The 27913-nt window shown below is 45.4% G+C and overlaps 1 protein-coding gene and 1 long non-coding RNA gene across 7 annotated transcripts in view; one reads left to right on the forward strand and one right to left on the reverse strand.

Moving 5' to 3' along the window:
- The window catches only part of LOC6734428, a 105766-nt gene that overhangs the window by 1858 nt on the left and 75995 nt on the right, over positions 1–27913 (reverse strand). For 2 of the 6 annotated variants that reach the window (XM_016182030.3, XM_016182026.3), the window contains 14 exons: positions 25931–26308; positions 17860–18156; positions 16584–17234; positions 14926–15558; positions 13776–13949; positions 9536–9715; positions 8470–9436; positions 8359–8388; positions 8086–8227; positions 7763–7995; positions 7244–7698; positions 7072–7177; positions 500–675; positions 47–438 (listed from right to left, as the gene is read on the reverse strand). In XM_016182030.3, the coding sequence (XP_016029726.1) occupies positions 47–438; positions 500–675; positions 7072–7177; positions 7244–7698; positions 7763–7995; positions 8086–8227; positions 8359–8388; positions 8470–9436; positions 9536–9715; positions 13776–13949; positions 14926–15558; positions 16584–17234; positions 17860–18156; positions 25931–26308 (4814 nt within the window). Of the gene's footprint in view, positions 1–46; positions 439–499; positions 676–4327; positions 4920–7071; positions 7178–7243; positions 7699–7762; positions 7996–8085; positions 8228–8358; positions 8389–8469; positions 9437–9535; positions 9716–13775; positions 13950–14925; positions 15559–16583; positions 17235–17859; positions 18157–25930; positions 26309–27913 lie in introns of those variants that run through there. The other 4 variants (XM_016182029.3, XM_016182022.3, XM_016182027.3 and 1 more) reach the window with 4 other exon arrangements.
- Positions 19639–20574, forward strand: LOC123327195. Its single transcript, XR_006541750.1, has 3 exons — positions 19639–20194; positions 20276–20373; positions 20465–20574. It is a non-coding gene; the product is annotated as an uncharacterized LOC123327195 (long non-coding RNA).

Below are 27913 nucleotides of genomic sequence, written 5' to 3' on the forward strand. Positions count from 1 at the left end.
ATTCGGTTAGAAGTGATCTTAAAAGAGATATCGCGGGCTAACTCACCTGGCATCCGCCTCATCCCAGGCACTGTACATGTCGCTCACTTCGTTCTTCAGATGCTTATGGAACTCCTGCTCCGCTGACATCAGCGAGTGCACATCCCAGGCTGGCGTGGAGGTGGAGGCTTCTCCTGTGGCTAGTGCCTCCACCTGATTACCATTGCTATCGGTGACCGTGATGGCCACTGCTCCGGAGGACGCCAGCTCCTTCTGGACGTCAGCTCCCTTCTCCTCCTCAACAAGTTTTTGCTGCTTGAGTTGTTCGGACTCCTGTTGCTGCTCCTGCTCCTCCAAGGCGCTCTGCAGTCGTCGCTCCTGCTTGGTAAGCCAGCTGTGGACGGAGGCGTTAAGACGCAGCATGTTGGTCCTGTAGCTGGCCAGTTCGGTCTGCTCCAACTAAAGACGAAATTATGTTAGCTTGTTGCAGTAAGATGGTTCGCTTTGACTCAACACTCACCTTGAGAGCCTCCACTGCTATTTGGATGGCCGGCTCCGTATCGAGGAGCTCCGGAGTGGGCTTGTCTCCCAGACGCTGCAGCGAGCTCTTCAACACACTCATCTCGTGCTGCAATTTGCGGGCAGCCGAGGCATTCTCGCTCCAGCCAAGTAGATCCTCCCAGGCGGCGAGCAGATCTGCGGGAGAAGATCAGAGGCGGGAATGAGGATGTGGTCGGTTAGGTGAGGGAGGATGGTGATTCCAGTTAACAGAGTTAAATGGTGCACGAGAGAAAGGCAATTTAATTGGGCGCTGGCAATCTCATTTCCATTTATAGCACACTTCCATTCCCACTTGGCTGTCAGAGCCCTTGGTAATGAATACCTTTCTCTAAACGCTGGAAAATGGAAGCGGAAAGTGAAACTCTGGACCGCCAAAAGGAAAATCAAAATCAACAAATACAACTCGTTGCAGAGAAACAGCCCTAGCCGCAGCAGTTGAAGGCTTGCAATCGCTTTGTGGTTGTGGGAGCCAGCAACAATGTTTTCTAATTGAAATTGTTTGGCTTGAACGATTTGCACCGCATTTGCAGTTCCCCTCATTTCGCCTGTCATTTCCGCTTGGTCTTTATATGTCATTGATTCTGCATCGAAAGAACGTTGGGCGGACTGGAACCAGAACCAAAAGTTCGGTGTCAGACCCAGACACACAAAAGAGCGAGCTAGCAATGAGTAGTCGACCTTGGGGTACCTATTAGCTCAGGAGAAAAATGTAATGTTTAAACCCGAATCCTAGCTGACTAGAACCCAATACTGCACATTTACCTTTATATGGAAAAATATTTGCAATAGAAGACTTACCACGACAGGAGTACAATCGTATGAAATTCGTCCTCGATTTGAGGATTCACAGTCAAAATCAAAGAGCTCGCGACACAAGTGCGTGTGGCCCGGTTGAGTAATAAAAACGCAATGCGTAATGGCAGGCTCGCACAAATTACTTTCACCTTGGGGCTGGCCAAAAACAGTGTTTTCCCCTGTTTATTTGCGATGTTTGCCAGCAGACAAAGGCAGTGGAGGATAAAACGCACTCGAAGTGCTGGAAAAATAAAACCCAAGCGATCCGAACTTGTTGGCAGCCAAACAGAAACTGGTTGAGTGAACTTCAGTGCAGCTGCAACGGAGCTCGAAGCTTGACTTGGATCCCCATGGGTTCCACCAAGTGGGCGTAGGATGGGGAATCCAACATCCAACCCACTAGAGCAATTCGAGCGCAACCAAAGCGATCGCATTAGCAGAGGGTTCGAGATGGGTGTCTACTGGGTGGAGCTCAAGTCCACACACGAGGAACACATCTACTAAAGGAGGCATACTAAATGAAAAGATTGTAATCTTAAACCATAAGGCCGAAACAAAATTAAAATCTTTTCTCAGTTAAGCTTAATCACACGCACTTTTAGGATGTTTTTTTTTTTGCCCATGCGATATCCAAACTGGCTGATATCGAAACTGGTTGCTGGACTAGATGCCACTTTGCGCAGATTACTTTGGATCGAATTTTGATTGGGGATGGAGTTGGGGTGGGGGGACTCCACCTGCTTTCCGGCAGAAATTGAATAATCTTCGCCAGATAACTTCGCGACAGCAGCAAACGGTGCAAAAAGTGCACATTAAATTGATTAGCCATTAAGTTGGCCAGGTGAGAGATTATTGGTCCGGAAAATACTTTCTCTTTACGCTAATCAGACTGCATGAATAGTTAATAATTATAATTATGCTCAGTTTTAGCGCACAAATATTTTTAATTTCACTGCTTCATAGTTTTTAAGCTTCTTGCTGACATGCAAATTGCCTGCGGGCTGTTTTTCGTATTTTTTGCAATGCATTTCGTCACGATAGCTGAAATGCAAATAGCAGACGTAAATTGCCAAAACCGCAAAGAGGGGAGGGCGGGGCTTTTGGCCAAGGTCGTTGACGTTGGCTGCAGTTGTTGGCCACAATGTGAGAATAATCAGTTTACGTGGGAGGTGCTCGAGAGAGAACTAATCGAGCAATTATAACAAAAATAAACAAGTTTTCCAACAAGCACAAAACTAAGTATATTTGTTCTTTTGACTGCAGTTTGTCTCTATAAACAATTAATCCCTTCAAACCAAAAGAAAACCAGCATAGACTACCCCAATTTCGTTAGGTATTCCTTCCTTGATCTGCAAGGATACTCACAAAGGAGTGGCGTGACTAATAGCCGTTAAGACAATGAAAAGGGAGTGTTCCACATGTTACCTTAACAAAAATACCCGTAGACAGTTTCATCCACCCTGAATGTAATAGCATATTTATATAGATAAAACAAAATTCGGGGCAGGTGAGGTAATCACCGAGAACAGAAGCCATCGCCGAAGCTGAACAAAAAGCCAAGGCAAATGGTCACTGCCTGACCTAAGGCAAAGCTCAACATATTTGCCAAATTAATCTTGAATAATTATGTTAGCGCGAATTTGTGTGGCAAAGGAGACAACAATTATAAACAATTAGCAAGAGCATATAAAATACCAACGTCGTGGGATATTTTTAAATGCTGATTAGAGAGCGGCAAAGAACGAAACGAAAATTATCGTGAAGATGCGAGACATGCTGAAAATGTGAATGGGTTCGGGTGCGCGGCGTTTCTGCATGAATGAAGTAATAAATCTAACGATTCGAGCAGGAAATCTACAAACGGAAATCGCCAAAGATATGTAAATGGGATTGGAAATGCAAATGGAAATAGCTTGTTACTGCGGTTCAAAGCCCTCTAGGAAAACGCATTGAACCACTTAACCAACCACATATAGAAGCTACTTGAGCTGGACCATCCAATTAGTTGTCTATGATCTCGTTCCTAACTCTAATCGAACGAAGGTCAACCACAAATGGGGCAAGCGATCCATAATTAATGATATATCGAATGACAACTGGGAACTTGAACTTGCGCAGCGTCGGCAGAAAACACAGAAAAAAGTTATGAGGTAATAGAGGCAACCGGTTCCGGCTTTCCTCGCTCCAAAACAAAAACATACTGGCAGAATACTTCAAATGCGAATGCCACTATAAAAGCGTTCACCATAGGAGTGTTCACTGTTCTGCATTTACCGTTAATTAGCGGCTCGAAGAGGGGCAGCGTTGCTTGAAATGCACGGACGGTACAGTAAGCACCCTAATTAGCGGGCCAAGTGGCAGAAGTAGTAGCCACTTGCAGCCCGATTTGGCAGCTTGAAGATCAAAGTCGGTCAGTGTGTCTGGCAGAATCGAGTGGTATAATCCGAAAGGGGAACAACTTGCGTTTCTTTATGAGAATTGCGGTAAGAATAGCGTAATCGCTAGCGGATCTGTCGGTTGGAAAATATCATAAACCGCTCAAGAGATGAGTTTATGTTAGCGAACATTGTTGTGCCCCGCTTCTGATTCTTTGCTTTTGCCCTCAGAAAGCTTTAACCAATTAGTTGGTATTACCCCACGGAACTACCTAATTAAACTAGACTTTGGACAGCAACTTCATAAAAGGTGTTCAATACTAGACTTACATTTTTCTCAAGATCGACCTAATCTTTCTACTAATTGCCTGCTTAGTCACCAACTTTACTCATCACCACAATCTTCTTCAAACTTTTCTCTCCTATCTTCCCTTTGTGTCTGAAATTGCTCTGCTCGTTTTACTCTTATCTTTCTGTGCGATCTGTGCTCCAAGGCCCCATCGTTTACACCTGTTTCCCAATTATGTTTACCCCTCCATCACATCATCTCGGTACACTAACGGTGGCCATATCTTTGCAATGGAGAGTGTTTGCTCGGGTGGCGGCCAAGTGTTTACCTTGCTCCGATGACGAGCGTGATGTGTTGGTGGAAGAAGTGGCCGAAAGCATTTCGGATATATCCGTCTGGACGGCCACGCTGACTTTCCCCATTGTGGTCTGGGTTTTGGAGTTTTCCCCTGGCAGCCTCGGCGGGAAAAGCTCTCTTCAACCCCCGAGTGACCCACTTTCGCTCGATGTGCCACTTGAAATCAATTTTTGTAATCAATTTGTGTTTTAAACCATTTCAATTTCGTTTTTTGAAGCACACACTTGCAGGGATTATGGAAGTATATACACTGTAACTTGAACAATACGGCATTGAAAACTATCGAAATTTACGCGAAACTCTTATAACAAACAGGAACTCTTATACGCAAGGCGAAAAAGCACGCGATTTGGGAACTTTATGAATGGACACTTCTATGTTGGATTTTACTGGCCTAAGTTACTTAAGAGGGCATAGTTATGTTTTATCACAGCTGTTTTGGCGGAATTATGCAGGATTCTAGTGGGATTACTTCACACAATTTCGCGGAAGCACGTTAAAATATAATTACAGACAGCGAAACAGAGAACAACCGCATGGAACGCGCGCAGAAATCGAACTGAGAGATGTAGAGAGTCGCGCCGAAAGGCAGAGACAGCTGAGAGCTGTGAAAAAGGGGGGAGCAAATGCGAGAAGCGGCGAAACTGAGAGACGGGGAGGGCAGAGGCAACGTGTTCGCTAAGCACAGTTACCTCAAGTTATGCCCCTGGCTTTATTTGTTTTTTAAACAGCCTTCTCTGCACCCAGAGAAAAATAGGTTTTCCAATTGCATCTACGATATCCAATGCATCACTTTTTGAAAGTATGCTTTGAAAAGTTTCATATAAATCATAAGATATTGAAGCTAAATTAAAATATTAAAATACTAATATATTAATGATTTCTCTGAGTGTACAAAAACACAAGCACGCAAGCACCCGAATGAGAGAATTCTGAAACAGAACTTTTGAACTTGGTTTCGTCACACGCAATCTCTGAAACACCATAGGTATATACACTCATACCTTCATACATTGTATATCATTAGGGTCGGGAGCTCAAGCGGCAAAAAAGGCCAAACAGCATTAACAAAAACAAGTCTATATTTCAAATGGCGACGTCATTTTTTTCCCAAAGCAACCGAAATATTTTTGAAAAACAGACAACAAAAGCTATTAAAGCGATGACGACATCAAAGTCAAAAGCTGAAGCTACAGTTTTATGATCACTGCGAATAAAAGCCAAAACGCTACTCAGCGGAGATCTAAGAAACCTAACTATGCAGTTTTGAAAGCATTGTGTCAAAGATTTCAAAAAACTTATTCTCGATTTCATCAATATTATAGAACCCACCCTCGCACAGAAATGGATGTTTCGCGAAGACATCACATTTGTATTGTTTATAAATATTCGCAGCAGGCGCGTGACGTCAGTAGACTAAAATAAATTTGATCTTGCTGGGGGTCAGAATTAAGCAGCTGGCGAATATTTATATCCCTAAAATTAAATTAGGCAGATTTATGGAAAATGCGGAAAAACTTCAAAGAACTTGGAAAAATGTTTAAAGAATTTAAATGGTTCGTTTACCAAGGGTACAGTGCTTTCTAAACTTTATCGCGGACGCAAACCTACATGTAGAATTATACTGAATGGTGTACATACTTTTCCTAAAGGAAAATGCCTTTAAAAACGACGAAAATTGCCAGCTTATGGAATATTATACGAATTAATTGTAAATGAGATATTAATCTCTACTACTTAAATTACGTTAAATGTATTATCTCAAGAGCTCTTAAAGAGCACCTTTATCTTGAGCATACCATTACCGCTTCGGAAACGGGATCGATATTAGTGCTAGACTACACGATGATCTCAATAACTAAACTCAAAGCAATCTATAAACGACAGTTAATGGATGATTGTTAAATAAGTTTTGTTAATACATTTGACAAACACACAAGCATTAGCGGCATTACGAGAAGTTAACAGATCGGATGATGGAATGACAAAACACCAAAATAAAAACTAAGTTAGGAATAGTTCACAGGACAAACGGATACAAACGCAAGTTGAGAATTATAACAATTTTAGTTTTGCTTTTGGTGTGTAGATTTTATTGCCAAAAAAATAAAGAACAAATGAGCAAGAAAAAATGGATAGAACAAGTAAAATAATATTATTAAAATAATAATAAAATAGAACAGAAAGCGAATTATCAATTGAGGATAAGTAAATTCGATGCGAAATGCGTTTTGTCAAATGCAAAAACAAACTTTCTTCAAATCATACATCATATGCACTATCATATACAGCGTGTTTAAAGATCTATTTGTACGGCGATCAAAGGCATCCGAATAATACATGCTTAAAGCTCGGTGTCTGCGGCATCTGTTTAAAACAGTCCCCGCAGCCCGACAAAGAACCGACCGAGGCGTCCACCCACGGGCCGGTCTACCAGCTCGTAGAGCGACCTCAGCGTTCCCGCCAGGAATCGGTAGAGCGCAAAGTGCTCCAGCATATTGCCCACGTCCAGCACGAACTCGATCACCCGTGCCACGAAGCGCGTAATGGGCGCACACTGGCACTCGACCACTTGCACCATCTGCCGGGAATCGCCGGATTCCGTGGGACCGGGAAGCTCAGTCCCTGGACGTCGCCTCCGGCGCCGGCGGAGACCGGCTGATACTGGTGATGATGATGATGGTTTGCGTGGAGTTGGTGGAGGCGGGAACTCACCTTTTGTCTGGCCAGCGCAGTGGTTGGACAACACAGTGCCGGGCGGACCGCGCAGCACGGCCTCCAGGCAGCGAATGTTGTCGCGGCAAGTGTTGATGATCTCGTTCTGGTTGGGGGCAAGGATTAGCAGGGAATTAGTGCGGGTCCCAGAAGCGACTTTAATTTAACTTACATAATCCTCTGGTCTAAGCAGATGGCATCTGATCTTCAGGGCTCTGGTGTCGTCCAGCCTGTCGCGGCTCTGCTGCAGCAGGGATCGCATCTCCTGCTCTCCGTCCTCGGAGTCCGAGCCACTCGACGAGGAAGTGGTCGCTGGAATAAGTTTGATGCACTTCTCCAGGTTACGGGAGGAGCGTCTTCTTTCGTCCGCTGTCACAGTGCGACGCCTCCTGGTTGAAGTATCGCTCTCCGAGGTGCGACGCAGCAGGGACTGAGCGGAGTGGCTCATTCCGCCGAAATCCAACTTGCGTCCAACAGATTCTGCACGATGGCTAATCTGGTGGCTGCTCGGCTGATTCTTGGGCGTGGTCATAAGGGCGGTGGCGGAGGCAGACAACGCAGGCGTGACCTGCAATTGCTGCTGCTGTTGATCCGACTGGGGGCTAGCCATCAGGCTCTCATCCATGTCTGGGGTGGTACAAATTCTTGTTAGATATTCTGTTCTATGCTTGAATAGAATTGTGTTTCTTACCTTGACAAGACTTTCGTCGGACTTCCAGGGTCTTGCGACGACGCTCGTACTGCAGTTCGAGGGCGCGCTGGCGGCGGGCGTGGTCCACGCTGCTGGTGATTGTGTCCTGGTTGATGTGGAGGGTCTTCAGCTCGTGCTTCTGCAGTGAGTCCATGCGCGGCGGCGAGAACGAGTCCAGATTGTTGGCCGCCGACAGAGAACTGCAGCAGTCCGACTGCGAGTCGATGAAATTGCTGCAGAATGGATTTTATTTTGAGCGGTTATAAATAGCACTTGGCTCGGCCTCAAAGGTCGACCTCATCATTATTTGCACTAGCACTCACCGATAGTCGTCGCCGAATTCCAAGAGACGTCGGGCCGCATCTGAATCAAAGCCCTCGGAATAGTTCTCCGAGTTGTATTTCTCTTGGTAGTTGTCCCACGCTGTCTCCGAGATGCTGCTGTGGTGATCCTCGGTGCTGAGTTCTGTCAAAGAATAAATCGTATTAACAAATCATACGCATTAATTGGTAAATGGTAAAACGAGTGATTAAAAGGATAACAATAATCTTTAAGAGGATGATAGTTTTCAGTGGGGGAAGGTGCTTTGGCAATACCTTTGAGCCTGGTCTGAACCGGCTTGGGTGCTTGTGTGAGAAACAGATAGATAGAGAACACAGTTGGAGTAATGCCAATCTTTTGAAATCCCCTTCAGGATCACCACTCACCTGCTTGTTGTTCGTCCTCGTTCATGTAGTTTGAGAGGGCTGCTAAAGCGCCTAACCTCGTATCAGTAGCCAATAGGCCAGCTGTGGTGAAGGAGCCCACCCGGAACTTGGGCAACATCAGATGGGTTTCCCCTCCCTCGCCATCGGCCAGTGAAGCTACTCCAGAAACCTCGCCCTTGGGGCTCAAAGGAGCAACTACTGCGCCTTTTTGAATGCTTAGCAGGGCATTGGTGAACTCCTGCAGCTGCTGCGAGGACATGGACTCGCAGGACTTCATCAGTGTCTGGGTGAGATCTCCACCCAGTTCGGAACCTGAATCAGATTTCCTGCCAGCCGATGCGGCCGAAATGCGCTTCTTCCTGGCCTTCCTCCTCCTCAATGACCCCTTGCTATCCGCCTTCTTGGCTGCATTGCTTCCCGTTCCCGAGGAAGAAGCTGCCCGCGGTCTTGGGCCTGGCGAAAGCGAGTCCAGGGCACTCTCACTGATCGAGTGACTGGCCAGTCCGGGCGGAGAGTTCTCCACTATCCGGGCCGTGGTTAACTGGGCTGCATCCGTGGTCAACTGGGACAGACACGAGACCGACCATGGTCTCTCCGACTTGCGACGCGTTTGCGTTCGCTTCACAATCTTAACATTCAGGCTCTGGTTGCTGCTGCCAAAGCCCAAGGGCGTGACGGGCTGTCCAATGGGTTCAGCCGATCCACCGATTCTCTCCGTGGAATTCCCATAGGAATTCGTGCTCGTTTGCATACATGTGGCAATGGAATCGGTGAAGCCCTCCGAAGTATCCGATCCCGCACCATTGGGTGCTCCTCCGGTTACTCCTGCTCCAGCTTGGGGCACCGAGTCTGTTTCGGATGCTTCTCCGGAGGCCTCACAGTCATCTGGCTTGCAGCTGGGCAGGAGCTCGTGCGTGTGGCTCCGGGTCAGCAGCTGTGGGGTCGAGGGCTGGTGCTCCAACCATTCCTAAAGAATAAGAAAAAACCGCATAGAATGTAAAAAAGGACATTTTTTGATTTTAATGAGTGGCTTGCTATTAAAGCTTTGATGTTTTCTGGATCTTACCTCCACACGCTGCTTGATGGGATGGGGCATGGTGACCTCGCGCTTCTTGACCGTCGACGAGATCTTAATGATGGAATGTTTCTGCTTGGTTGGCGTCTTCAGTGCGGTCTCTTGGGCGTCGCGCACCAAATGCTCGGCTTCCAGCACCAACTGCTTGATTGAATCATGCGAGACCTTGCCCTGAGAAAAGAGAGTGAGAGGAAAGGCGGAGAGTGTGAGAAGCGAGCGAGGGAAATTTGTTTAGAGAGCGGAAATTAATGAGCGTGCCCAATCGGAGTTGCAAGCTCCAGGCGGTTGATTCAGTTAAGTCGTAAAGATGACTAACTAAAGTGAGACTCCCCTAAAAGAACTGGTTGCTATCCTGAAGAAGAGTTTATATTTGCACAATTTGCTCGGAGCAAATATATATCCTTATTAAGCAATATATAGTGCAAGTCAGTACACTCTAGTAACTTGCATTGGATTGTTTTCGAAGTTCTACTGTAATGGTGATCAGCCTAATAGGAAATGCAGCGCAAGAGAGTCGACTTCTTATCAGCAACGAGGGAAATGCTGCCAAAGCTGTGGAAGTGGTGGGAGTGCTTTTCCTTATCGCTGAGAACACTCTTATCGCCATTTGTCACCCATTTTCAGTGCACTTCAACGTCATTACTGTCGAGTGGATTTGAATTGATTGGAGTGGAGTGCAGCGGGTGGGGGAGTAAAGTGGAGACTTGAATTTGCCATATATGAACATGGCCATACACCATTGTTCTTATCTAGTTCTGTTTGTATCGCAGCCTTTCCCTGCACCTCGCCACTACTTTTTGCACAACTCATCAATCAAGTAAGTAGGTTGCTCACGAGCAAATTTCTTGTATAAAGAAGGCGTTTTGTATGACAACAGATATTATTTTTGCACCATGTGAGGCATTGTTTTGCAGAATCTGTAGCTGAGTAACAAGCGGCAAACGAGCGTTTGTATAGCAATGTTCCAGACTGTATATTTCCAAAAATTCTTTAAAAGGGCTGAACTTCCTTAAAAAGAATTCATTCACTAGATACTTGTAAGTAGCCCGACCAACTGATAATTCGACAAAATCAGAGCATTGCGCCCTTACAAGATATCTGGTTGACACATATGCAAATCACCGAAGCGTGGCTAAATATTCCAGTACCATTACGAAATCTATTTGATATTTGGGAACTATTTAGACTTTTCCCGGGTCAATTGAACAATTTGAAGGTTTTGAATCGCTTCGACAGATGTCGCGCACGGTTTTTGTAGTTTTGTTGCAGTTTCTCTACATCTGCATCTGAATCTTTATCGCAGCAACTCGAATCCGAAACTCACTTCGTCCGTCAGCGGATGGTTAATCTTTGGCTTAATTTAATTAACAACTTCCTGCGGTGAGTGAGGCACGCGATTGGCGGTAGTTTGAGAGCGACTGCCGCCAAAACGGAAACAATTTTCTAATGCGGAGTGAAAACGGCGCTTATGTTCACGGTTTGCAGCTTAAAATGTCCAACTTACAGTTACAGCCAGTTGCCCAGTGAGCGCGAAAAGAGCGATTGGGCGTTCGCGATAATTAAAGGCAATTATTAGTGCGAGTGCGGACGGCCGGCCTGCCAATTAAGCCCAAAACTGGAAAGCCGCAGCTCCAGATACAGATACAGATACGTTCCCATTCGGAGTCGGATTCGTATTCAACTTCAACTCCTTGGCAGTGGCTCTTAGACTGTAGTGCTATCTCGGTCTGCCCGCCTGAGCCTGTCTCGCTCGCACAACTCTAGGCCTTGACAGTTGTCGATTTGGATTTCTTGCTTTTATTTATATTTTTACCCGCACGCAACGTGTTTTTTTTTTGTTTTGACCAAAATCTAATCGCGTTAATTTTGTTCTTCGGGAAATCGAGGTCAAATGCTTACAGTTTTGGGGGAACTACGGCGGTTATGAGCTCGCTAAAATGTTTTTAACGGCATTAAAATATAGTAATACCTTTCAAATTAGTAATTATTTCACTATTTCTTTAATTTCAATTGATTCGTTTTCATTTTTTAGGCAATCACAGTTTTACATCTACTCTGCGGGAGTGGTAGCAAAGATCACAGGTATTTTGTAAAGTTGAAATGTTTTATTTCACATCAAATCACTGTTTTAATGAGTTGAAATATTATGTTTGCTGCGTTTTTCTTTATTTTTCAATTCGAATGCTGTTTTGTACTGCTCGTTGTGTTTTCCATTTATTTAATGCAAATTTCGCAAGCAAAATAAACACATTTTATAGCTGCTCTTGCTCTGGGCTTTCTATTGTTTTTTCTAGCAATTGTTCGTCGGCTGGCTATTTAACTTTTTTGCCATTATCTTGGCAGTCAGTCCGCTCCCCGATTTCGTCCGTCCGTCGGCTCCAACGTTGCGAATCACACTGAGGCTAATGCTCCGCCGGTGCCTCCATCGCCACTCTGGAGTGCACTCACTCTCGCACTTCATCAGCGTGGATGTACGAGTAGTGGGGATTGCTCCACGAATTAAAATAAACCATGGAATCGAAATGCGTTTGATAATTGCTCGAGGGGAAGGGGGAATGGAATAGCGGTGAGCAGCCGACAGCTGATAAGATAATGCTCCGAATTGATTCGGAGTCAAAATCAGCGAGAGGAGCAGGCATTGGCAGTCAGATAGGAAGCTCCTGCATTTGATTTCTACTTTTCCATTCCCATTATACTTTTATTATATTTCGCTACATTTGTTTTCGTATCTTTGCTGAACACTTTAATTTGCGGGCGAGTACAAACCATTTGTGCACGTCGATAAGATAAGTGAAATGTTAGTTTTGCTGGTATGATTTTCTTTATTAACCCGCATATACATATATGGTCCCATTTTCATGTATCTATCTTATCTCAGCAGATGTATCTCCAATTTATTGATAAGAAGTGTTGTCACTTTTAAGTTGATTCAGTTTTGAATGCATTAATTAAAGTCATATTTTTGTGGGCAAGATAAATACACTTGTCTATCAGTTTTTGGGCAGTGAATTATTTATTATCACTGCAATAACACTAATTTAAACGCTGTCTTTGTCCATCAGTTTGCCAACTTTTAATTTGCGAGTTCGTACAAATCATGGGTGCCCCATCGATAAGATATGAAATTGACCAGGCTGTGATCTTTTTCACAAGATTTATTTCTGCTTTGACCGACGTCACCGCTTTTCGTTATCTTGAAATCAGTTTTGGTTGCGCCAACTTGATATATGAGATTCGTTTTTTGGGGTTGGGGATCAGGTTCGGACTCGAGATCGGGTTGCAAAAATGCAAAATTTGTCAAAATTAATCAAGGCTGCACAAGATTTCACTCTCAATAAATCAACGCACTGCGCGGTGCGCTGCACTCCGAGGGAAATAAGGGGAAAACCGCCTGCCCTCGGCTGGAAAATGGCGGTGGAAATTGCGTGCGACAACTGTAAAATGCAAATGGGACTGCGAAAATGCGCAAACATGTTCAAACGCTGAACGGAGAAAAGTGAGAGTGTCGACTACTGCCAAACACGTTGGCTAGTCCAAAACCTCAGAGACGACATTGATAGGCACCGACAAATGATGGGAGCACCTCGGCGGGAGATATGGTAGATACGCACTCCTTTATCTGCACTGCGCTGCGCTGCATTTCCCACACCTCCGCACCCAACCCAATGGCCCAGCTCGCATTACACTCCATTACGCTCAGCAAGTTGTCAGCTTGGCATGTTTTACCACCGCTTTTACACGCACAAAAAGTGACCACAAAAAATCAGTCGGGAGAAATTTGAAACGCACGCAAGCCGCTAAATCAAAACGGGGGCAGGGGATCGCAATTGGACCACCGACATCGATCGATTTGGCAGGCCAACGATCGATGGGTCGCACTCCAAATCGATCATGAGTGATTGCCGGCTGAAGTCGGGGAAAATAATATAATAATCTAGAACACTAATCCACTAATTGGTAAAAGGGGTTTCCCGCGGAACTTCAGATCACGGCCCTTCAAAGAGAAAGTCGTCCCCCTGTAGACTAAGAAGATTACACTAGCTGCCCTCGTAGTTTTCATTCCTTCTCGTCCATCTAGCTCTATGCACTTAATTATTAAGTGTGTCCAACTAATAATATGTCATTAATCACATTGGCAGTGCACAAAATGGCTCTCTCGTGCTAATGTCTCAATCTCATTAGCAGGAAGTGCCACTTCCTACTTCCATCATATCAATAAATTATGGCTTACCTTGACGGGGGAAACAAGCGTAGATCCAGACACGGTGGCATTGCTGGCCTGGGATTTCGAGGACTTGGCCGATTTGGCCGGCGATCTCGGGGGCAAGTGGCAACTGGCTACAGTTTCTGCCGTCCAAACGGAGAAGTTGCAGGTGTCCGCGCGACTGTACAAACTGTTGCTTATCTGTGGGAGAAGAAAAACTACTTTAATAACACCCAACACTAATGTTTAAATATATTCTTGAATTTAAATGGTACTTCTGCCAAATACTATCGAGAAGACATTGCAAACGTTATTTCAACCTATGAAGATCATGCTGTCTTTTACCCAGGCTGTCCCTTGCGATTGTTTCGTTTTATTCCGCCTCACGTCGACCTGGGCTCTTTTCATTTGCCTTCAATGAAGAAATAAATCACACGTTTCCAAGTTAATTTCGTACTTTCCCATTTTTGACGTGCTCCGCTCAATTTCCCGAGCGGCGGCGATCGTTTTTCCTGGACCACGACGTCATGCCATGTCGGTAGTCATCGATCGAGGCTTCAGTTTGCCGGTTGCAGCGGCAGGAGTAGTCGGTGCATGATTCGCTTTCATTAACCCAACTGCTTAATCATCCGTCGAGGTTTTCCATTTATTGAAAAGTCTGTGCCCGGCACCCAGACCCAGTCCCAAAACTAAAACTACAGCTAAAACCAAACCCGCTCCCAATCCCAGTCCCTCCGCCCGTTCCTGCCCCTCGGAGTTGCGGCAAACAAAACTCTTTTATTGACACAAGTCACAGACATGGCCACTAGACTTGAGCACTTGGCACTTGACTGACTGTGGGAACCTGTCCAAAAGTCGAGAGGACCGAACTGAATCGAATCGAACCCAATGTCTGGTGCTCCACAAATGACGGCATGGCCAAGAGGATCTGACTGCGAGGGTTCTTGAAGAGTTGTGCAAAACGTTGGGCAATAAAGGGTTTTCATCCCGAGATTTCTAGGAGGTTGATTTCAGAAAAAAAAAAACATTGAACCATTCACTTCACTTCACATAATATCCCTGTTACCAGCTGGTCAGAAAACTATACTCATGATATTATAATTGGAGAGTGATTAAAGTTGACTATCTATTATAAAACCAGATCTATCATATTAGATTAGATCTAGAGATCACTTACCTGCTGAGATTTGGTGGCGTTTCCATTTGCCATATCAGCAGCTGCTTCATCGTCACCCATCTTGATCTTGGCCAGATCCTCGGCCAAATACTCTCCCTCGTTGTTGTTTTGCGGCTGATGTTGCATGCTGCTGTAGCAATTGTTGTTGCTAATAATGGCATTACCATTGATTTGGAGCTCCATCTGCGACTGCGACTGCGCCTGCGAGTGGATCTGCATCTGTAGCTGGGTGACTCGCGAGGTGGCTGAGGTCTCCGTGAGCCTGCCGTTGGAGTTGGAGTTCGAATTGGGATTTGAATTTGAGGAGGAACAGGCGCTGCTGCTGTCGTAGTTGCTGCTGTGCAGTGTAGCAATGGATGTTGCAGTTGCGGTTGCTGACGCCGTGATTGTCGTAGCGCTGACCAGAGCCACCTTGTTCTCCTTATCAGAGTCGTCGCTGGGCGGGAGTGGTCCACCCGTGGCCGTGGTCGAGGAGACGGCTGTGGACTGCAGACCATCCACACTCGATGTTGCTGCTGCCGCAGTCGGTGCTGCAGTTGCTGCTGTGGCAACTTCCAATGTTGCTGCTGCTGTCGCCGTGTAGAGCCAACCTTCGTCGTCGTCATCCGTTGAGGCATCAGCCGATTTCAGTATCTGTGTGGCAGGAAGGCGGCGGACGGAAAGGGAAAGGGAGGGAAAACGCAATGGAACATTAAAATCAGTAGTAACAAAATTCGCCAAAGGAAAGCCAACTGAAGAAGAAACCGACGATGAAGATGAAGTGGTAGAAAATGAAGTTTAATTAGCGTTACTTGCGCAAAATGGCAAATTGTTGTGCCGGTGCACTGCCAACTGGCAACTTGCAACGCGATGTTGCGCTGCTGCTGCTGCACATGAGCAACATCTTTGAAACTTCGTTCGGTTGCCGACAACGACGCCTTCTCCCTGACTTTTCTGACTCCTCCAACTCCAGCGACTTCTCTCCTTTGTCTTTCTGCTGGCAATTTATTTCCATTTCGAATGGTGACGACCTCAGCAGTTGTCAAATGTGGGAGGAAGACTGGAGTATTGAAGGGGAGTGCTGGGGAATCAATGGAGGCGGAGTAAAGAAGTTGTAGACAAGTCAGGCAGACAGACAAACAAATTAAGTCTGAATGCTGTCAGCTTAAGAAGTCGAAGTACAAGATCTTGAGGAAATCGTATGTAGTTAAGAGATTCCGCAATATTGATTCTTTTCAAAAGCGAAATATTTTAGAAATAATTGGGTTATTTGCTTTTTTTAACCCTCGAAAGAGCTTTCCCTTTTGGTAATACGCCAGCTTTTGATCATTGTGTTCAATGATTAATGATCCTAAAGTTAATGGTGTTGGGTTAGTGAATAATGAAGACTACCGAATAATAGAATACAAAAGTTAATTAAGAAATTGTTAGGCATGCCACTATGAATGTTTTAGATACACGTTAGCTTATAAAAATGAAGAGCTAGTAAAGCATGCTAATTATTTTAGAAGAGAGGGCTCTGGAAGAACAGGCAGAAACCATGGTCCAGCGATGGACGTGACCCCAACACCTCGCGAGTGGAACGAATGCCACCGATGATCGGCTGATATGTCTGACCCGTGACCGGGAGAAATGCGCACAGAGATCGCAGAGATCCGCCACCAGAGAACGGTACTTACGTCGCCTCCAGCTCTGCGCCGATGGATCAGGCTCGGATCATCCTCGCTCTGGAGATCACTGCCCGCCGCGTTTCCCTGCTCGTTGTCCGTGTCCAGGTGCTTGAAGTAGAAGATCGCACAGTTCTTCGACTTGCGATTGGATCGGTTGAACTTGGAGGTGTCATTGTGGTGATGACGCGTCTTGCGCAGCCCCAAAGGCGACTTGTTCAGCTCGTGGCCGAGTCCGTGACCGAGCCCATGACCGTGACTGGTGTTCCCATGTGAATTGGGTGTGATTACCGCCACGGCAATGTTCTTGCCGTGCGCTTTGTTGGGCAGCATTTTGTTGCCGATATTGTGATTTCGCTGCTGGAGCAACGAGTTGCTGCTGCTGATATTGCTGTTGCTGCTCTGTGGCATCTCAATGAGGTTAAGGACCCTTCGGGTGCTGCCCGCTGTTGGGGGCAATCCTCTTCTGCTCAACTGCTGCACCTGTTCGAAGTCACTGCTCTCTGAATCCGCCTCGAAATCCGTCAGGGTGGCTGTACCACTGGGATTCGGGTGGTTCGCCTGTCTCCACGATCGCTTCGCAATCAGGAAGTCCACCACATCGGTGCCGAGATCAGGATCCTCGTCCTCCTCCTCTAGCTCCTCATCGGCCTCATCGCCGGGCTGAATGCAAGTCAAGTGTTCGGATGGTTGGATAAGTGTTAAGTGGGTCACACAAAGGGACGTGGGTCGGGGTTTCATGGGATTCACACACTCATTAAACACATGCTCTGCCCTTCTAGTAATGCCAACTAAGGTTTTGTATAAGTATTCGATTTTTTGGGATAGGAGTGCAAAATGTAGGATATAATTTGGCCCTCAAATTCGTTTTCGGTCAAAGGTCTTGCGTAAGATATTTACCAGTATGTTTTCTTTTCCTTCCTAGTTATTTATGATGCAAAAAAGTTTCTCGATCGGTTCTTACTGTATTTTTTTGATGATGGCCAAAAACATCTGCATATACCGGAGTTTGCCAGATCATTTGCTAAGTCTTCTGTTTTTCCATTTATGGTCGGGTTTTTGGATAACGTTTCTTTTCGGGTTAGGTTCATGTAGGTTCTTTGGTTAGCTTGAGCTGGGGGTTAGGATAGGTCAGGCTCAGAAAGTTGACAATACTATGTTAGGCGGGGGCATGCAACTAAGCTAAGAACACAACAGAACGACAAGTCAAACAGTAACTACATACATACGGAATATGCAAATCATTCAGACGAAAGGGGCATCTACCATCCAAGGTGGTATGGCTTACCTTTTGAGGTGCAAGACAATCGCGTGGCTGATCCGCTGACGGCGACTTCGCTTGGGATGGGACTTGCTGTGGCCGCGACTGGGATTGGGTCTCATCCAGGCCGCACACAATCTGGGTAGCTGCAATCTGGCAGCGCTGGAGAATAAGTTCCGCGGGGGTGGCCGACTTGGACTCGCTGTTTTCTAGATCGAGATCCGAGTTGACCTCGTTCAGATCGTCCTCGGTGGCTTCGCCCTCGTAGCCAAAAGAGTCGTCTTCGGTGTCCTCCTCTTCGTCCTCGTCGTCATCCAAGCCATTCTGCAAGGAGTGAGAAAATAGATCTTAGATTAGCCAGATTCATTAGGGGATTCGGCTGCTTGGTTCAATAAAGTTGTGAATAGAGGCACCAAATTTTAATTGGGCAACTCGTGTGATCTTGATCTTTCGTTGTAAGCAGCTACCTGGGAAAATTTGCAGACCAGTCCGGTCTCCTTCATTTCTCATTTGCTCTTCCTGTTTCCATCACGTAACACTCTTCCTCTTCCATATGCTGGTTAAAATTATAATTGCTTTCAATTGTCGACACACGAAGCTCTCGCATCGGATCAGCGGGTGGACATGGACAGCGACAGGCGGGCAAACAGACAGACGGACAGAAAAGCAGAGACAGGGAGACAAACTGGCAAACACTTGGCCAGACAGATGTCAGATAAGCCAAGAGGCGAGAAAGAGTTGGCGTATACCCTCTCCGAATGTTAGGTTCGCCTGGGGCCTTTCCAAACTGCAGCCTCTTTAAATTTCTTCTACAAAAAATTATTATAAGCCAACTAGAGCAATGGACAACTCTCAACTTACATATGCTGGATCTTAAAACTCTTAGATTTCTCCAATTCAAAAAGTTACCTATTAAATGTGCTCAGAATTATTCAAGAAAGAGTAATCAAATCTTCGTATTTCCCAAGTTTCCCTTCTAATTTTCCCTTTTCTTTTTCCATGCCCACGCCCACACCAGTGAGTGGCGGCGGTGGGCAGGCGTCTAAAGAGGCCTTGATGGCATTTCAAATATGTTTCGCTTTTTACCAGAACTGCTGGGGAATAGAATAGACACCCCATGGCACAACCTCAAGTGACCTTGGTCCATCCGCGAGTGCTCCCCCTTCCCCTTCCTTCAGCGATCTGAACTACACACAGAAATGTTGTCTTAACACTCTATAAAATAAAACTAACGAAATTCCACAATTAACCCAAGAGACCTCACCCCTGACGATCAGCAATCAGCTGTGGAATGGCTTTTATGGCCATCAGATGTTTTGGCTGGGCAATTTAGTGTTTTCGCCTTCTCGGATTTGCGTAATTCGCGTTGTTCGGGTAAATGTTTTCGAACAAATCTTGTGGAGGCCGCCCGAAGGTCGCCTTAACATCTGAAGAAGCGTGTTCTCCACGGACGAGATCCAGTAGATTATGTGGCTAATTGTCCAGATGATTTATGGCCGGGAATTGCTTATGCACCTCTTGTATGGCGCCATTTGATTGTTTTTGTTTATGGTAAACAGAGGCAGAGGCACTGGGCTATCGAGCAACAAAGAGGTGAAATGTGTAAATGGACCAGGCCATCCCAAGTGATGTAAATAAACAGGGAAGTAAGAGGAGGCCAGACGGGCCATCAAAAGAGATGGGTAAGCAAGTAATGGGCCAGTCAACAGTGCAAAGCGAATCTACAAACTCAAATCGTTTTTAAAGGTTTAAAAAAATGTAAATATTACATTTTTATTTCAAATCATGGGGCCAAGAAAGAGATATGCAATTTGTATCTTTCCATATCAGTTTCATCTTCATCAAAGGGACAGAGATTTTACTGTCTATCAACGAAATATGTTTCTCTCTGGATCTGATCTGGTTTCGAAACTTTCTCCAAATTAGCATAACACCCGCATTTTATGATGCAACGTTTGATTAGCTAACTAATTCTCTGTGTCACGCTTTCATCTGATTTGTTTCTTCAATCATTTAACCCAGTAAAAAACTAATTAAGTGGTACAACTGAGTTGACTAAACGGTACAAGTTGAGAACCTCAATACCCACAACAAGCCTAAGCCAACAAATTCCTAGGAAATCTGGTTAGAGACCCGCGGACTACCCACAGTGCTGGATGGTATGCACATATTTATGTTCTTATTATGCAAAAGTCGGTAAAGGCTGGAAAGAGGCTTACAAAACCTAGACAACCATCAAGTTTCGGGCACGCCTTCCACTTCCACATCCACTCGGTTCGTGGAGTCATCTCCTCCACTTAACTGGAAATAAAGTTCATCTTGACGCACTTCAGCAGAACTCTTATTTTGAGAGAGGGAAAAGGTGGAGTAACATGTCGTTCCCGTCGCTTAGCACCTCGTTTACGCCCAGATCTTCTTTAGCTGAACCCACAATCCAACTTAGATTTCCACTACGATTCGGATCTCAGCACGCAACTCCTGGCCATGTCACAATTTTTGTTGTCACTTCAGCGGGGATAAACTAGAGCGATAAGAATCGATGTGAGTTGAGTGAAGTGTGGGAAATTTCCCCACAATGGCTACTGTCTTTCTATGCATTCTCTTTGAAACTTATGAATTTCTCACACGCCAGCGATTAATTATCGTTAAACGCTGCCATATCGTCGATATCTGGTTATTATATTTTCGATCGGAGGGGAGGAGAGGGGCTGGTGTTCATTAGCATGTGCTTGTATGACTGTAATTATCGTGCAATAAAAACGTGAGTTGCATTCATCAGACGTTTACTTATTTTCCATTTGTGCCGGACTTTTCGTCAGAGATATCAAATGCAAAGAGGTGAGTTTACGAGGTTTCTGGGGAGTTGATCGATGGGTTTGTTCTGGCCAGAAAGAGGAGAAAGAAGTAAAGTGCATTTCTGTTTTCAGAGCCATCAAGTTTATGGAGAGGCGAATACGTTTATGACACCTTCGCAGGTCTATTAGACAATTTTTCAAATATTTAGTAAACGTTTGGCATGCCTCTATTTAATGTCTTTTTAGTGCTATTATTATTGGCCTACTTCTATCTTTTAAGTTATTAGGCTGAAGTATTTTATTTTTAGAAACCTTAAATAGCCATCATATTATTAATATACGACTCCCCCTCATTAGCCCGTCCAATTTTCCGTAAGTCCAGCGAAATTTCGCAACAATTACTCAATTCGGCCACAAAACATTCAATGAATTTTAATCCAGCGGTGACAACGGCAACAACACAGCCACATCGGCAACTCCGTCCGCTTCGACTGCGAGTGGAAAAACTCCCGATGGCGCGACAAAATTGCAGACATAAAAACACCAACAATAGCAATAACATCGCCATCGGCCGCGTTGACAACCCGCAGCACCGACAACAACAATTGGCCAGCCAGCAACATGAGCAGCATGAAAACTCCAAGTCATATGGAAAGCGGGCAACATGCACCGCCATCGATCCCCGCTCAACCCCTCATCATGCACCACCCCCTAAAACAGCAACAACAACTGCAGTAACAAGCCACAGCAGCGACAATATTATTACTTTCATTGTTGTTGCTGGTGTTGCTGGCGTACGGCAAACATTTCCTGGTACAGCAGCCACTGGGACGTCTACAATTTAGCTCAACTATTACAAATCGCATTAGAGGCTAAATTTAGCAAGGCAGAGGCAAGCTGCTAGCTGCAAGCTGCTAGCATTCAAGTCGCTGCATTGGTCGCAGCAGCAACTGTTGCAGCGTGCAACTTCGACCAGCCGTCGGCCATAGTTTGCATATTTTCACTTAGACCCCTGCCAATTCTCGTTCTTGCCGCCTGACCCTAATCTGCGGACAGTGCAACATGTTGCCGCAGCACTCGGGGCTCCATAATGACCGGACCGATCCGGCGTGGGTGTTGCCCACGCATCACCAGTGTAGCCCACGCAGGAGATGCTAATGCCCGATTCCTGGCCACGCAATTGCTCATAATTTGCAGGTTGTTGCAGGCAGCTTTGCAGTTTTTAACCTAATGCCATCTAAGGAAGGACGAGATACACTGCATGGCATCACAAATCATTGCAGGGAAACATTTTAAGGTGTTGCTGACAGAATGAAAATGAAATATTGACAATTGCAGGCGATTTTGATTCAATGCAAAGGCGCGAACAGGGCAGGCAAACAAAAGTCGCCGGTTGACATTTGGCAAATGTCAATTTGAGTAAGGTTGCCGTGCTGGCAGCACAATAAATCGTATTTGAAGATGTCGCAGTTGCGCCACACGACACCGCAGCAACATGTTGCTACTCTCATTTGTTTGGATTGAGCGTTGGGAAACTGGGACTCGGCTCGACTCGACTCGATTCGATTCGATTCACTATTGATCCCCGGAATGCCCCGACTTTCCCAGCAGACGATCGATATGGGAATGCGGTCTGTTGAACCAACAGCTGCTGGCAATTTGCTTTTGTTGATCGCTCATTGTTTTTGTTGTTCTGGCTTTTCTTTATGGCTTTTCCTGGCGATCATAAATCAATGGCCCAGAAAGCCAATGTGTGCGATCGCAGATCAAATCAGATCGAAAATCCCCCATCTTATCCGTGATAATGCGCTACTCCTCTATCGAACTGGCATAAGATAATGAAGCATTTAGGTGGCAGCGATCATTAGTTGGGGGGTAATTGAAAACACGGCCAAAAGCGAGCTCCACAGAAAGGAAACCCCAAGGAATATTACGCCGCAATCTGTCATTATCCAAGCCAGAAACTGGAGCAGCTAACGGTTTAGCTTAGTCTGCATTATAAAACCATTTTTAGAGCCACCCAACTTTTTCCTGCGGTGGCTCAGTTTTCCATTACATGTGGCCCAGTTTTTGTGCAGGCCATTAACGTTTTATTTTTTTTATAAGGGGAGGCTAATTTACTGAGGAGAATCCGCCTGAAACAAATATAACGATTTGGAATTATCCAATTGTTTGTCTTCCGCGTTTAATCTGAAATTGTGGGTGTGTCCACGCCTTGTTTCCACAGATTTTACACAATTATTGTGATTTAAACGGAACTGCTTTCCGGGCACACCAGCAACATGCGCCATGCAGCAAGCAACCTGCAACCTGCAACGAGCAACTTGCAACTCGCAACATGTGTAAGCAATCATCATGCATAAATTGCAGTTCCGATTCGATTCCGACGTGACTGCCAGCAAAATGACTGGCCACTCCCCTCCGCCTCCAATTGTCAATTATTATGCGATTTGCATTCAGTCATTTTAAAGCCTGGTTTTGTGGTTCACAGCAGAGGGGGAAACAAAGAAATTTGCATATTTCGTTTGCAGATATCTTTTCTTTCGTTTTTGGGTGTGGACTTGCAGACTGGTAGCAAGTTTGGGGATTGATTTATGTCGGTATTTGATTGATGTCTGCTGGTTAGCAAACCACTTTGCTGTTGTTGCACTCATGATGGCCAATTAAGTTTATAAATATTTGATCATACACCATTGATGGACGCTAATTGGTACATCAAAATGCTGGCCAATTAGTAATGCTAGAAAAATGATGACAGCTCCAAGGCCCCAAGAAGTCAACTTGATTTCCGCACACTCTCCCACTCCACGAATCCCCCGATCGTTTCCCTTTCAACCGACAGATGTTTCCCAGCCTCCAGTGCAACCTTCAACTCGCTAAAAAGCAGCCAGCCAGCCAGCCAAAGGTCTCGTGGTCCCAGTCCGCTAAACAAACACAATTTCCCAAGAATAAACAACACAATCCAAGGGAAAAAGAGGAGGTTCAGGCGAGATATAATAACAATAATAACAACTATAATGGGGCATAATTCAATGCAATTCAACTGCATTTGTTTATTGAACTTCTTCTGGCTGCCACTTGCAACATGTTGCCAGAGACCAAGTGTGGGAAACAAAGAGAAGCCGTGGAAAAGATGCAAAGGAAAACATCTCGGAAAGCCCATAACTCCAAGTAGGAAAAACAAAAGGTGAGTAAGATAGAGAGAGTTGCGGAGAGCAGAACATGCTTAATCATCACTTTTCACCAATTATTACCTAGATTTATTTTGAAACACTGTCTTCTTGTAAGGGTATCTCACAAATCGGCAAACCAAGCCATCCTCTTTTCTGGGTTTTCAAAAGTTCAGGCACGTCGTAGATTTGATTTGGTTTATTTCCATTTGCCCTGCTCTGCTCATTTCGGTCACTTTCATTTGGTTTCGGTGCTGATTTCCGAGCTGATTTCGGAGTTTACCGTCTTGCCGATGACTTTTCTGAACTCTGCAGTTGGGGGAGCATAAATTTCACTTTTACTTTTCGCAGTTTCTGATTTTTATATTGCCATAGATATAAATGCATTTCTTTATGGCAGCTACTTAAGTTTAACCCCACTGATGAAGAAGCGGGGAAGTAGTTAGGGTGCAAGCCGTGAGTTTATTACGACATTTGGTAAATGGGGGCACCGAGAGAAATACTTTTAGATTAAGATCAGATCGGGGTTTTAGCCATATTGAAATGACACCTTATGTAGATCGCATTTTCTCTGAGTGCAAGCACTTGTGACATTTCCGTCCGTCTGTCCCTCAGTTTTGTTCGTTAGTTCGCGATCGTTTGAAGTCCAGCCATGGTCTGAATGGCCCAGCTAATCTCCTTTGACCAGAAATTGGATGCATGGCAAATGTGGAGCAGCGAATTCCCCCCGCGGGCAAAACTGAACTGAGCTGAATGTGGCCAGGAAAGTGTTGAAAATTGCCAACTGGATCGACCCACATAGAGATTGGCCACGGACGGATCCCGGGGGGATGCAAATTATTGCATCAGCGAGGCAGTGGAAAATGAAATTGTTTGTGCAGCAACGAGGAAAATCTAGGAGGACGGGCACGGAAGGGGTGGATAAAAGCCCGCTCGAGGCGAAATCAAATGAAGCGGTTCACAAAGCAAAAAAAAAAGGTTAACTGCCCCACAGCCGGAGGTCTTACGATAGGTGCGGGAAGAAAGCCCAGAAGACTATGTGTGGGTCAGAAGACGCCTCTTCCAGTGCGTGTCTTGAATGAATTATCTGTACCACAAAGCCCGGGCACGAGACCAGAGCATTTTGCGCTTCCTACTCCGCAAATTACCCACAATTAAGAGGGGTGCATGAAAAACGCTTTCCAATTACCAGACAAAGAGAGGGGCAGAGAACTTTAACCAGGAAGCGCTTAGAGCTGCGAGGAGGATCCAACCCATCCATCTATCCACACCCGTTGTTGGCAGGAAACTAGGCCAACGTGTCTATAAGGCGAAATTGACTTTCACTGGATCTAGACACGAAACGGATGCCACAAGAGGAACAGAACTCGAAGGGGAATGGAACTAGCAGCTGGAAAGAGAGAGGAAAAGGAAGTGCTGAGCAGCTTGCGGGGATCTGTAAGCCAAGTCGGCTAAGCCATATGACTTCGCACACTCTTTTGTACTGGAACATTCTTCACTTTCAGTTCTGTCTTCTTCCCATCGAACAGGAACCAAGCAGACACACCTTGATGAGCCACCAACACACCACCCAGGCGAAACTCTTTCATCTTTCTCGCTAGTTCGTCTCACTATTCAATCGCAATGCAATGTGCGCTTTCCCAATACATTTTTTGTCGCATTGCCGGCATTTTCACTAAATGAATTAATTAAATCACTCGCAACCGAGTTATACTAAAACGTAATTAGAAATTTCCACAATTGGCAATGCGAGGCGATGAACGGCGAACTAGCTAGCAGGGAAAGCGGCGCCAAATGCATTTTCTTTCTTTCCAAGAATCCCTGGCATCTCGAAAGCATTTCCCTTGCTGGCTGGGAGTTTCTTTTTTTACTGCCAGCAAGATAATCCGAAGTGACAAAAGTCGAAGGCAGACCAAGGGCACTGGCTGCAGAGGTTATTTTCGGAAAATCCCTAATCGATTCAAGTTCATGTGGATGAGCCATAAATTAGGGGGATATATGTTGGATATTTACGATACTAGGTATCGAAAGGTAAGGTATAAATGGAAATATTTATGCTCTTATTTTAAATAGATAGAGTAGTTCACATAGATGGACTAAAATCAGAGTATTGAGTAGCTTTTGGAAACTTACCGCTGCGGAACTGCGTTTCCTGAGCAGATTATCCAGGCACAATTGCAGTTCGAACGCCTTCAGATACAACAGATGGTAGCGATCCCTAAGTCGCTCCAAGTTGCCCTCCCCCTTCTTGAATGGGTGGTTGCTACTTGGCGGCGGGGCCGCTGCTGCGGTTCCTATGGGTGTGGTCAACGGATCGGAGGCGAAACCACTGCTCAGGCTGCTCGACTTTGTGGCCGACTCGCTGGTTGACTCACTGGAGCAGTTGCTGGTCAATGAGGCGGGTTGCTGACTCGACAGTTGCTGCTGCTGTTGGAGTTGCTGCTCCTTTTCGGCGGCTCGAATGCAAGAGCTCACCACTCGAGCGTGTGATGCAATTTCATGGTACAACACCTGGAATCAAAAAGAGAGCGCACACAAAAAGGGAAATTAAAAAGGTGCTCGTTGTGTTCAACCTTTGTGGCTAACATGACGTATACTTGATATGCCCAGGCTGCTAATTGATTAGGCAAACAATGCCCGAAAGGGAAGGGATTGAGGTGAAAGGGTGGAGTTGCGGCAAGAGAAAGGCTTGGCGCAAAGGATATTGTTACAAAGTGTCCCAAGCCCCATTAAATTTATGTTGGAAATAAGCTTTATTGTTTATTATTATTGCTTTAATGGTTTTATTTCCCAGTTGCATTGCCAAATTGAAAAACTAAGCGTATGTTCTTGTATTATTAAAATCAATCAATAAGCACATGGCTTTCCGTTAAGCCGAAATTTTAATGCCGCATTATCTAAATACAAGATTTCATCCTCCCATTGTGAAATTTTTCCAATTCCTGCTACAGCATTTACCGCCCATCTGCAGCGATATGGCATCGCTCATTTGTCATTTTAACAGCTGCCGGGCCTTGGCTTTATCCCCATGCAGACCCATCCGCATCTTTATCCTCCTCCTAGGCAAAGGTCAAGCTGGAAAAGTCCCACGCATTGCATAAGCTCTGCCATTGTTCCACGATTAATCACACAGAAAGGGGAGAAAAGAAAGATTTTCCGCACAGAGCGATATTCAATTTATCAAACATCAAGAAAATAATTACAAGACAATTGACGCCAAGGGGTCAGAAGGGGAAAGGTGGGCGAGACACCCAGTGACACCCACACATGCGAGGCGAGGAAAATGCGAGGCATGGCAACTCCCAAACGGGCTTCCACAATCTGGACATTGATCTCCATACAAACAGTTTAACCCGGCGAACTCTTGCATCACCGCCGACCAAATGTGCAAAATCAACAAAAGGTGCGCAAAGTTGAAATTAGAAATCGATAAGTTAGGGGAAAAGCAGGCGCTTTTAGACAACAACCTCTTCACCCCAAAGTGTTCAAAGTGCTCAAGGCACGGACATTTATTTATGGCCCCGGACACATCCTGACTCAAATCGCAGCCTAGAGCCCCTCGATCGAACCCAAAACGAAACCCAATGCAAACATACATTTTCATTTTCACCTGCTTGAGATCTTCATTGAACTCCAAATCGTTGACTCCCTTTCGGCACTGGCAAATTGAAATGTCACACAGATTGGGGTTCACTTTAAGCAATGGCAAATTTATGAAAATGAACTCCCTGGACAGACAGCTTGCCTTCTTCCCCTTTCCCCTCTCCCCCGCCTCATGCTCTTGATTTACCTTTGGTAATGGCCAAATTGACACTCAAAGGCAGCTGCCACAAAACCTCTCGCAAAGTCACATCTTGCAACTCCACTCTGCCATTTTCTGTTTGAAGAATGATCCGAGAAAGCGACGGCGCTGCGAGAAAGATTTATGGGGAAGCCTTGGCAAATCTTCCCCCTCCCTTGGAGTCGGGGAAAAGCGGGAAAGTTTTGACAGGCTGCCTGGGATTTTTCTCCTTTTTTCGGTGGGTTACTTTTACCGCCATCGTATATTTCTGTGCAGTAAATTTAATTATGTCTGGGGGAATTTTAATAACTACTTTTGAGTTGAAGGCTGCAAGG

The sequence above is a fragment of the Drosophila simulans genome, chromosome 3L (assembly GCF_016746395.2).
Source record: "Drosophila simulans strain w501 chromosome 3L, Prin_Dsim_3.1, whole genome shotgun sequence".
Taxonomy (NCBI): domain Eukaryota; kingdom Metazoa; phylum Arthropoda; class Insecta; order Diptera; family Drosophilidae; genus Drosophila; species Drosophila simulans.